Here is a 12,881-nt window from a genome sequence, read left to right on the forward strand (position 1 = left end):
TGTCCAGCACGGCCACGTGCTTTGTGCATGCGAGTTGGTCGCGTTGCCCCCTGCTGGTACACAGAAGCATCGTGCCACCCCCTCCACTGGTTTTCTTTTTTGGCAGCCAAAGCCATGCTCAATCGTTTAATAATTTAATGGATGCTGCAAAGACCTTGTCGAACAAAGGGCATCAACAACACACGCGGCTCGTGTGAGAGTCTGCCGAGATTCAATACCACGTGTGCCACCGTGCCTCACCGCAAGCAAGAAGACGCCTGGGTTCGATTCCCGACTCGGGTGCCTTTCTGCGTGGATGCATTTGTGGAAAAAACCCGATTTTTCCAGCGGCAGGCATCGGGTTTTTTTCTTTAATACAATTAAACCCGATTTCGGGGAATTGAAACCTGGTTTAATGAATACGAAACTCTGATCCAAGGCTTAGGCTGCTTCCTCGTCGGTGCTGCTATCGTACTCGGGGCCGTCGGGCACGGGGTAGTCGTAGAATGCGGCGGGCAGGTTGGTCTTGATGAACACGAGCTTCTCCTCCACAATCGTGGGCGCCAGTGAGTTCCTTCGCTTGGCATGGATGAAGCCCATCGTCGAGAAGTTGGCGAAGTGCGGTTCTGCAATTAGAACCAATTAAACCGGAGTTCTCCCAATCTCAGATGATCGGGTTTAATATAAAAAGACAACTAAACCCGATTGTAAAAAACCCGACTGTGCCACCCTTGCGTGGATGTGTGTCCTCGCCTTGCACGTGCACGTGTGCATGTATGTTGGACTTCTTTTGCACCGTACATAGCCAACCGTGCATGGCTTTCCCCGGGTTCAGCATTTACCTCCCATAAGCCATGAATATACATAACCCAGTGGCGAAAACTGTAACCTGCAAATCACTTCGTTTTCATTGCGAGCGGCAACATTTCTTTCCCTCCCGCCCCACTCTAAAACACTTGGCAGAAACATTGAGACTCAGTGAGCGAGGCTTTCCTGAGTAAACAAGCATAACACTTATAATGCATATAACAGGAAAGCCATTTGCATATTTACACACGTACGGACATTGATAAATGTGCATATTGTATTGCTTTAGTGGTTCTTTGTCTTTTATTTCAAAAAAAAAGTTGAGCGCTCATTGAGATTCATTATAAAACATTGATTGTCAAGCTGACCTGAGTAACATGAGTAATATTAGTCTGGGGATGGAAAAAAAACCTGATCCTTTCGATTCTACAGAGAGATTGACTTTTGCCAAATGCACATGCATTTGTGTTTGACAACACGTTTTGGTGCGGCCCATCATAGGTCTTGCAAGGTTTGAGTTCTATACCGGGTCACGGTTGTTTCTGTGATTGTCCCGTCAATCGTTTTAGAAGTTGAACTTTCTGTCGCAGGGTCTTTGATATCCACTTCTTAAAGCCGGAGGCGGATGCGAGTGGCGGGGCAGCGGTTAGCGCGCGGCGTTGCGCACTCGGCTACACAGCCACAGCTCACATCAGGGACGAGTGATAATTATCAGAACTTGATCTGGGCCTCCACTAGGTCGACTCGGCTTTTAACAGGCACGGATAACACCAGCAGGGAATAACTCCTCCCACAGCTCCAACCTTCACCAACGCATACTGGCCAGCATTAAGGATAGTAACGAACAAAAAATTCACAAAATGACCGACACCGTGCGTCGAAGCTTTCATCCAGTAGAAAATTGACGGAGGCCTGTAAATTATTGTGGTAATTCACCATAACAATCATCAAAGCGGCTGCAGTGGAAATTGAGCATCGCCTCTCTGCAAACTGGCCCTGGCTGTGAGTGTGCTTACCTGCTAGGTTACCCAGAGTCCTTTTGAATTCGAGCCATTTACAATACACAATGTTTAAATCTGGTAATACATATGTATAGCCAGTTTTTGTCAATCCGCTACTGGATAATGAGGGCCTCCACACTCCTTGTGGGGTGCTGAGAGATATTTTGACCATACTTCACCACGCCGGTCATGGCAGGTTGGCGAAGGCTTTTGGGGAGTGCATAACAGTGGATTTTGCTGCATTGCCCTCTACCGCCCATACGACTGCCACACTCCAGTCTTGTGCATGGTGGTCACCCATCCAAGCACTCGCCAGGCTCAGCCCTGCTTAGCTTCTGAGATCTGACCAAGATTGGGGGGGCATTCCGTTTGGTTTAACTTGCTGAGTCCGTGCCCCTCCTGGACATCTGTGAAAAATAAATTCATAGCTCATCGGATTTCTCCAGGGTAATAAAAAGATTTTGATTAATTCTGGTTTGGTCAAAGGCAATTTGGCATTGTTTATTTATACTGTATTACATAATACTGCCAATTATATCCCAGCTGTGCTGTTGGATTCATGGCACAGAGTGAAGAATTAACATCATTGGAGAACTCGTAAAGGCAGCAGAGATGCACGTCGTGTCGAAGACCAGTCCTGGAATATAACACCACAGAACCGATTTAATAAGTTGAATTTCAGCAATCCATTTCTGTGTGTGGTTGATGATGCTCTTTCCTTTTTTTGCAGTGGGTTTTCTCCGAGTTCTCTGGTTTCTTGTCCTAGAAATAATAAAAAAACACTCAATATACTGTAACGGGAATTGCCCAAAATGTCCCAATCATAGGCGGAGTTTGATTGCTCTATTTGGGGGGGTGGGAGGCAGGGGTTCACTTTGTCCCTCACATTAGGAATTGCGGGTGCATAGAATTAATGTATTTAAAAAAAAAATGTAATAGCCCCCCCCGCCCCGAACTCCACCCTGATCCCAATGCTGAAAACTTAGCTGCAAATGACTAAATTTTGAATTTCTCGCAGCAAACCTCGCCCGCCCCCCCTGCTGCAAAAACTTGGCAGGACCCTCCTGAAAAAGAGTATTGAGACTCAGCGAGGCCTTCTATGCGTAAACAACAACGATAATAACAAACAAAATCAGAAAAAAACACGATATGATTATGACGTGCATTACTACTGCATTGTTAGTAATATTTAATTATTTAACTTTTACTAATAGCGCTTTTTTCGAAACTTGACACGTTAAAAGAAACAGGGGACATTGACTCAATTGGGAAAACACGCGGCCACCATCGCCCCCCCCCCGCTCCCGATTGCGAAATCTAGCAGGACCCCCCCCCCCTCGCCCGCCCCTTGTGAAGACGTCGTGAGAGATGCAGTCAAACTTTCCCGCGTGACACAAAAACGTTTCTCGTACCAATCGGTCGACTCTTATTTCACGTTACACCGCGGGGTAGCGGGCAGCCCAGCGTGGCGGCATTCGGTGAAAAGTCCAAAGCCCCCGGCTTGAGACTCCAACCATCTTCTTGGTTCTTTTCGTAAAGTCACGTAGAAGGGAAGTAATAAAATAATAAAAATTAAACATAATAAAAGAATGTTTTATTTTATTATTTTATTACCGTTTTATTTTTATTATTGTATTACTTCCCTTCTACGTGACTTTACCGAAAGAACCAAGAAGATGAATCCCTGCAGTCACGAAAGCTTTAAATCGAAACTCCAACCATCGTTTGTAGTCTTCTGCCCCACAAAATGGGAGGTGCTTGCCTCAAAACTCCCTCCGTCCATCCCGAGCTCCCATCTTGTTATTAATGATCGATGTCTCGTTTGGAGCTGCACCAATTGATGTTTGCATTTGATTGTATAGACAGCACCATCTGTGTTGTAGCCCTTACCACCATGTTGGATGATATTGGTCGTGAAAGCCCACGTGTCGAACGCCGTTCCTCTCTATTATTTATTTTTAATGTGTTAATGAAATGATGTCCGTGAGTGTGCGAATCAACGATTTACAAACGATGTATCAGGCGGGATGGATCTCCGCCTCCTCCTTCACGCTGTGGCGGAGCTGCGTTTCAGCATCTGCGGCGAGGAGGAGGCAGACAGTCGTCACCGTTGTCTTCCCTGGGGGCTTTTTTTCATCTTCTTATTTTAAACAAATTCTGCCACTCGTGAAGTTTTCAACGGTTGATACACTTAAAAAGGAAACGCTCTTTTTACTTTGATGTTGATACAGCCCCCCCTTGGCTGTTTACTCATTTCCGTATATTCACGTTGTCACATTGGCTTGTTTGACTTAATGAATATGTAAGCAAATAGATAGTTGTTGTGACATAGTTTTGTCTCATTCAAGAGCCGGATCTTACCGCTTGTGTGGACGCGCGTGTGATCCGGTGTGTTTGTGTTTTCACAGGGGTTTGTGGACAACATGGGGAACACCAAGTAAGTGTGCATGCATGAATGTGCGTACACACACATGCACATACACAACAATTAGTTCATGTATGGCCTTCAACAGACCGTTGGGGCAAGTGCTCCATACGCACAAGCATGCACAGCAACAACCGCCATTCGCCAATAGATGGCGGTGACGTCGTCACAGCGCTTGTGCCAGGCTAAGTGCACTTTGAGGCCACGTGAAGTGTCGAACGACCGCTGGCAGGAGCTCACGGGACAGACCCAGGTGCCATGAATCGACTGACTGAGATGAATGGCTGATGAACCACCTGTGCCTCCTGCTGTGCCAACTTGCTGTGTTTTAGCGCCCCAGCGCTCCGCTGTATGCATGCACACACACGTACATACACATACACACATACATACACATACATACACATACATACATACACACACATACACATGTCCTGCTGAAAAGAGAGGGGTGTCTACTGAGACACACAGAGGGCAGAGTGTCTCTGTTGAGACTCTCTCAAGCAGTTTGACCACCAAAGTTGCATAGCCGAGCTCCGTGTCCGAACAACGCCTCCTCGACACAGTCACGTGGTGGTGGCCGTTCTTAGACCACGAAACTCGCTCGACCTGAACAACTCGGAGTGACCAACGGGGGCGGCGGGGTCAGAGCTGCCCAGATTCGCAACCCAGGTGCTCGATGGCACCGGCTCGGTGGCGCTCTGGGGACAGGGCATAACCGCGAAACCCCGGAGCCACGCGCTACGATTCGTGACCGCCTTCCCTTGTAAACTCTCCCCATTAGCAACACCCGTGGCGCCACGGCCTGCAAAACCGTGCCCATATATGCGATCGCTGTTAGTTTAATTTACGGGAAAGAATGCAAGCAATTGGCGTGGTATGCGAGGGCTTGGGGGGGGGGGATATGGGAAGTATAATACAAAACGAACCCATTTGGCGTTTTGAATGTCCTTTTGTGGGCACTGAGAAGGATGGTTTTGTAGTTTTATTGATGCCGGTTAAAGGTTGAAAGTGTACAGGTGTTGGGGAGTTGGCTAATGGTGAATGGTGTTGGCATTCCAATGCCCCCCCCCCTGCCCTCAATATCACCATACAGACTGTTGGGATAAGAAATCAGCTTTGAGGGCCGGCACCGCACTGGGTGGGGGGTGGTGTGGCCGATACGGCCCACGGGGCCTTTTTGGGGCGTGATGTGGCTTACATCTTGCCTGGCCAACTTTGTCTCCCCAGTGATGTCAGCCGTGGCTGATAATTGAACTGATGTTGCCTGGTTTTTAAGGCAGCGCCGTAGCCACTACAACACTGCTGCTGCCGCTGCAAAACACTAAAATCCCCCGTATAGCCTTAACAGACTTGCGAGCACCTATGAAGGCCGGCACGGCACACGAGGGGGTGGGTGGCCAGCACCACACCTAACCTCCTCTGTCTCCCCAGCGGCGATGCTGAAACACACTGCACCAGGTAGTCATTTGAAGCTGAGTCGACCTAGGGGAAGCCCAGCACCAATTCAAATTATCGTCACTGGTGTTGGCTGTGAGCGGTGCGCTAACCACTACACTACTGTTCCCCATTCTGTCTCTGCCACGCACACACACACACACGTGTGCAAAGGTAGGCAGTATCACACTTGGACATACATGCATATGTAACTCAGACACGCACACACTTGTCTGAAGCCCAATATGAGCATGGGGTGAAACTCATCTCCATTCGCATCTCTGAGTCAGTGGTGCAAATTCCTCATTCCTATAACAGTGGCCAGTATATCCGTTGACAATGCACAAAGTGGTAATAATCGTATTGGCCCTGGAGAATTGATGATGATGATGATGGAGGCTTGAGTTGATCCGTGAGCAGAATTGTTTTGAACTAGTGACCTTCTGACATGTGATTTGGGTACTTTTGCTTCAGAACCACCCAGCTGGAATGCTCACTATGTCAATGGTTGGTGAAATTAAATGTAATCCATATGCGTGGCACTGTGACTAAAAACATACGACTCACGGTTGGCAGCTTGCAAGTTCAAATCCTGTACAGGGGGGTCACCTTGGCTCGGCGACAGAGTGTGGTTGGCATGGGCCTACCACCCCCCCCCCACCCCCTGCCACCATGCCAACCCCATCCAATGTCAATTTATGGGTTGTGTGTGGTGGGGTAAAGTGTGGGTACTCCCATCTCTTTTATGACGTCTGGCCAGTGTGTAAGAGTAGGCCTAAATACCACTCGATGTGGTCTCTCTAGATGGTCTCAGACTCGAGAGCAATTGCAGGGCTGTACCTTTAGGCGCCACGGTGATAAGATGTTAAATACCTCGCCTGGTATACAGAAGGGCGTGGGTTTGATCCCGACTCTGATGCCTGTTGTTTTTTTGGAGTTTGCGTGTTCTCCCCGTGGTCGTGTGGATATTTATCTGGGTCCCCCAGCTCTTCCCTTTACACTTAGAATCAACATGAGTATTTGGCTGCTATAAATTTGCACGCGATAAGCCACTCCATTGAGCTTCTTAAAAAGAGCTACACAGCTGAGTGAGGCCTTACGTGGTAAAATAGTTTTTGTATTTTAGTTTTATGCATTACAATTAAAAACACCCGGTTGTATGGCTTAGCTGGGGCGTTGGTGAGAAGTCGGAATAAAACCGCACCGCGTGTGCCCCCCGGGTGTTGTCCCATCGTCGCAGGAGCATCATGCCGGAAGCCCTGAGCCCCGACGACGAGGTGAACGAGTTCCTGGGCCGAGCCATCGACGCGCGCAGCATCGACCGCCTGCGCTCGGAGCACGTGAAGAAGATCTTGCTCACGTTCCGCAAGCCGGAGCTCGAGGAGAAGGTGATGCCTTTTTAAATCCTTTATATTAAGTTTGCTTGCTTGCTTGCTTGCGTGCTTGCTTGCGTGCTTGCGTGCTTGCTTGCTTGCTTACGACCGTGCAAATCTTTCGGTCGTTTTTTAACCCACTTCCCGTGATCCAATCGAGCTGACATTTTCCACACAGACTTGTTGTGCGAGACAATTAATGTTCGTGAAAAAAAATTCCCAAAATTTTACACTTTTTAGGCAAAAAAAATGTATTTTACATATATTCAAATAGAACTCATTCATGGCTTTGGCTGAACGTCAGTGTAAGAGCCCAGAGCGTAACCCCTCCACAGGCCGTGGCGGAGTAGCGCAGTTGGTAGCGCCCTCGCTTCCCATCCAAAGGTCGCGGGATCGATCCCCGCGTCCTCCACAGGCGAATATATTTTTAAATCCTTTATATTAAGTTCGCTGCCACGCATATAAAGGATTTATAGTGAAAACTTTGTTTTTACGGGTTATACTGATTACATCCTTTATATTAAGTTGGCTTGTTTGCTTGCTTGCGTGCTTGCTTGCTTGCGTGCTTGCTTGCTTAGGACCGTGCAAATATTTTGCTCGTTTTTTAACCCACTTCCCGTGATCCAATCGAGCTGACATTTTCCACACAGACTCGTTGTGCGAGACAATTAATGTTCGTGAAAAAAATTCCCAAAATTTGACACTTTTTAGGCAAAAAAAATGTATTTTACATTTATTCAAATACAACTCATTCATGGCTTTGGCTGAACGTCACAGTGTAGGAGCCCAGAGCGTAACCCCTCCACAGGCCGTGGCGGAGTAGCGCAGTTGGTAGCGCCCTCGCTTCCCATCCAAAGGTCGCGGGATCGATCCCCGCGTCCTCCACAGGCGAATATATTTTTAAATCCTTTATATTAATTTCGCTTGCTTGCTTAGGACCGTGCAAATCTTTCGCTCGTTTTTTAACCCACTTCCCGTGATCCAATCGAGCTGACATTTTCCACACAGACTCGTTGTGTGTGACAATTAATTTTCGTGAAAAAAAACTTCCAAAATTTTACACTGTTTAGGGAAAACAAATTAAATATTTAATTACCAATTGCTTAATACTGGCAGACAATCATCTGACCCATAGGTGGCAGCCATCTCAAGCCAGAGGACGAGAAGACTCTAGCCGCCACGCATATAAAGGATTTATAGTGAAAAACTTTGTTTTTATGGGTTTACTTGTTCCCAGCCCCAGCAGCGGCAGCAACAGCGTCAGCAATGCCAAGCAGCACCATCAGGACCAGCAGCACCAACAATGCCAGCAGCAGCAGCAGCATTAGTAACCAGCAGTGCCCCCTATGACCAGATCACCCTGCATACAACCGAAGCTGAGCGGGGTTGAGCCAGTGTTAGTATTTGGGATGGGTGATGACCATCATGGTGGCGACATGTTAATTACCTCGCCTGTTATGCAGAAGGTCGTGGGTTTCATCCCAACCCTGTGTATTTGGAGTTTGCGTCCCTCTCGCCGTGGTCGTGATCGCATGGATGTTTCGCCGGGTCCTCCGGTTTTTCCCTCCACGCGCGCACAGACGTACGCGTATCCAGAAACACGCCGCTCTACTCAAGCGAACGCAGACATGTAGGCGGCAATGCAAGATGCGCGCACGTGCACGGGCAGACGCGTCGGCACGACACGCATCCGCGCCCTCGCGTTCGCAAATAGCACTCGCACCTACACTCGCGAATGCGCGTGCGTGCACGTGTACGTGCGAGTCGCGTCCGCGCGTGCGCGTTTCCCACCCCTAAGCTCCACGCACCCCCAGACGACCCAACGCTCGCACTTGTGTGTGCATTTGCGAAATTACTCGCCATGGTGACGACGGGACAGAAGGGGAAGGGAGGCAGGAAAGGGAAGGACGGCGCCTGCCCCCCCCCCGCACCCCTGGGATGACGGAGTCCGTGCCGTAACGCGCCACCCGGCGACAGTGCTGATGGCGAGCACCTCCAGGGGACCGCCCGTGCCGCCCGTTCGGGGACGCAGTTCGTCCCACATCCTGCCCTTATTTTCGCGACGCCGTTGGCGAGTTGTTAACTCCCTCGCCTGGCACGCAGGAGGGTCATGGGTTCGATCCCGACCCTGACGCCTGTATAATCGGAGTTTGCGTGTTCTCTCTCTCTTTGTCTCTCTCTCCCCGTGGTCACATGGATTTTTCTCCGGGTCCTTCGGTTTTTCCCTCCACATTTATAAACACGCATTTAGAGTATTTGGCTGCTATCAATTTCCACGCGAGAAGCCACTCCGTTGAGCTATCTCTTTTGGCCAGGTCACTTCAGATAAAGAGCTGCGTAGCTCGGTGGGCCTTACCTGGTGAAATAAAAAATAGTTGAACAAAAAACAAAAAACCTGTATTGTGAAAAATAGTTCAGTTTTTTGTTTTATTTCACTGGGACATTGCACTCCTTGGTCTCAACTACCCATGAATGTACAGGCAAGTCAGCAGACGCGTTCATGATTTCCTTTATTTAGCTATTTGGCTGGGGGGGGATGGGACCATCAGTGTTGGGAGGGGGGTGGCGGGGGCTGCGGATAGAATGCCCGTCTTGAAATAATTAAAATTGTTGAGTTCAAATCCCGGGCAGAGGAGGTCGACTCAGCTCGACCCAGCCCAGCATCTCTCTAACGTTGATCAAATGAGCATCGTTTTCTTGGAAGTTGCAGCTGTCGTGGTTGTGCGGATAAAACTGGCTCCCGCCATGGCAATTTGGAATTTGCACAGCACACTCAGGGCTGGCGATGAGATGAGCACTGTGCGCCATACTCTGGTATCTCTACGTGCGTGATAATTTCAGGGCATTACCGTGATTTTGGGAGAATTCTCAGAAAAGGACCGAGTTACGCCAGTCCTTAGTGTCTTATTAAAATACGTACATACTAAATCACTAATTATCCTGTCCCATTGGCCAAAACTACCACAGTCGTACGCATGGTTTTCCTCAGAGCATTCCGCTTTCCTCCCACGTTCAAGACATAAATAACACTTAAAATACTGTACCACGTGCAAAAAAGGAAAAATAAATCGAGTGGAAATGGGCAGGGCCAATGGTTACTGCGATAATGACAGACCAGAGACGACAGACAAAGCTCACGGCGGAGTGGACACCGTGGGGGAGGGAGGAGAAGCGAAGGGAGACAGCAGAAGAGAAGGTGGCAGCAGCAGCGAGATGACATCACAGAGTTCAGAGGTCACGACTGCACGGGAGGCCTCAGCAACAGAATGGATTGGAATGGAATAGCGGAGAGCCCCTTTGCCCTGCAGCGGGAAGTTACAGGCTCGTAACAATATCAAGACACCAAATGAACATTTTCTTCAAGAAGATCTCTCCTTCTAGATTTGAAGTTTTCGTGACTGCAAGGGTTTATACTCTTTGTTTTTTTTCCGGTAAAGTCACGTAGGTAAAATAATTTATTTTCCTTTTTTACCTACGTGACTTTACCGAAAAAAACAAAGAGTACAGATCTCTCCTGATCGAGCACGTTTTAACAAGTGGGATTTCAAGCACGTGTGTTGATCAGCCTTTATATCCATAAACAGCCCGGGGACACTCATTGAAATTCCACATTTTTATGGCAGGGGCAGTCTCCTCATAGAACAGCCACCGTTGATAAAATACATTTTTTGTGTTACATATCTGAAAGTTGCCTTGTATAAAATAAGCCAAAATGTGCATCCCCTATCCCATCAGATCCCAGCAGCTAAGCAAAGTTGAACCCAGATAATGTTTGGATGGGCTGCAGGTTCTGTGCTACGCTGTGGCCAGTGGAAGAGAAGGCAGTGCAGTAAAATCCATTGTTGTCCTGTGCTTCTATGCTTCCACATGTAGACTCACCCCCCTCCCACCTCTACCAACCTGCACTGACTGGTGGGGTGAAATAATCCCCGCAGCCCGTAACGGGGCATGGGGAGGCACTCGCCCACCAGCACGCTCGCTCCTCACCGAGTTGCTGATGAAAGGGTAGAGCTTATCGTGCAACCGAAACCACCATCAGCAACGTAGATATAATTATATAACAGGCGTCTTAAAAAAAATCAGAAATGCTTTGCTTTTCCTGGGGTAAAGCGCATCGTATGTACGTTGAACATCTCCCGCGCCGTACATAGCCAACTGTGCCAATCAGAGGTGCATCGACTGCAATAACGTGTACATATAATAATAATGATAACCGAGAGCTATTGGGGATATGTCCCATGTGGTGGTGGAAACGGGTTTAACTCATGATGCCTTGTGCCCATGACGCAGACACCCACACACTCTCAGCCTCCCCCAGGTGTATCCCACAATAGAACACCTGCCTTTGTACATTCATAACGGCTGTGTTGGCGTGGTCGTAAAATGCCCGGTCGGCAGCCACGAGCGGGGGATGGTGGGGAGCGACTCCTTTTATCCGCGGCGTTGTTGCGTGCGAATCCAATTGTGCGTCGACCCGATCGCTCGTACCCGAAAAATCGAATGATGTATCAGAACAAAAGAAACCTCAACATGTTCGTAAAAAGCAGCGGGTTTTCGCGAGCCATCAAACGAAGATGGTCACCGCATCGCGCGCTTTCAGATGCGCTTTTGCGGCCGTCTGGAACGCTCTTCCTTTCAATATTTAGAAGCCACTGGAGCTATGCACTTTAAAATAATCTAGATTGAAAACGAATTTCTTTAGAACTGCTTTTCGTGTTTAGTTTGTTGTCTTTCTCCCCACAGCTCCGATTAGCACGGTTGGTTACGTATGGTGAGAAAGAAGTTAAACATACATACGTACATACCACTGTGCTCTGAAGAAAGGCCATTGCCCGTACCGTCGCCTATTGTAGACTTTTTAAAAGGTTTTATTGATCAACGTGTTGAGTTGGTTGTTATCTTTGTGCACCGCTGCCAATGTAGCATCAACGAATAATATATTTAAGCAAAAAATACAGTAATTAAGCATGCATGATTTGCATCGCCGCTAACCTAGCTTCGAATCCAGGCCTCCGCCCGTGCTTAAGCCGGCTTCTCAACGTAGACGTGAGCCGCCGTTCTCATCTCCGTCAACTGTGACTGCACACACACACACAAAACAACCCATTGAATTAAATTTGGTTCTGCAATAAATTGCCTTATTTTAAAACTCTAGAGAATAAAAAAAAACATCGGGTTGACTGTCATGCAGTGATTGGTTTTAATCTCCGCCACAGGGCGGGTGGGAAAGTGCTGCCCTCTGCCGTGTGCGTGGAACGGCGGTCACTCGAAGCAATCTCGAAAGTCGTTCCCATGCTATCCGCTTCCAGCTCCTCAACATGCCTGGCTGCATTGGTCTCAAACCCATCACTGACATTCATGAGCACACCTCCACACCAGGTAGAGTGCTGATTCGAGGCTGAGTCTCCCGAGAAGGGTGGCCGGTTAAACAGCAGGCTGTCTCTCCCGCGCGCGCGTGTGCAGTACTCGCAGGAGGTGGACGACAGGTTCGGCTCCTACGTGGGCTGCGCCTTCATCGTCTTCCTCTTCATCTGCTTCGTGCAGATCACCGCCACCCCCCAGTGAGTGCACCCCTCTCCCCGTGCCCCTCCCTCATCCCCTGCTCCGCCCTCCACCACTCAGCCACTCCCCCACTAACTCACTCCACCACTCCCCACTAACTCACTCCACCACTCCCCACTAACTCACTCCACCACTCAACCACTAACGCATGCCACCACTCCCCACCCTACTCACCCACACTCCCACTAACTCACTCCACCACTCCCCTACCCTCCACCACTCACCCGCTAACTCACCCTTCACCACTCACCCACTAACTCACTCCACCACTCCACCACTCCCCTACCCTTCACCACT

General features: G+C 48.8%; 1 protein-coding gene across 1 annotated transcript in view; it reads left to right on the forward strand.

The window, feature by feature from the left end:
- The window catches only part of ADCY5 (adenylate cyclase 5), a 212,531-nt gene that overhangs the window by 179,647 nt on the left and 20,003 nt on the right, over positions 1 to 12,881 (forward strand). Inside the window, exons 9-11 of the mRNA XM_078870986.1 lie at positions 4,196 to 4,224; positions 6,890 to 7,037; positions 12,486 to 12,583. Coding sequence (XP_078727112.1) covers positions 4,196 to 4,224; positions 6,890 to 7,037; positions 12,486 to 12,583 — 275 coding nt within the window. The remainder of the gene's footprint in view (positions 1 to 4,195; positions 4,225 to 6,889; positions 7,038 to 12,485; positions 12,584 to 12,881) is intronic.

This window comes from Lampetra fluviatilis, chromosome 31 (genome assembly GCF_964198595.1).
Source record: "Lampetra fluviatilis chromosome 31, kcLamFluv1.1, whole genome shotgun sequence".
NCBI lineage: Eukaryota > Metazoa > Chordata > Hyperoartia > Petromyzontiformes > Petromyzontidae > Lampetra > Lampetra fluviatilis.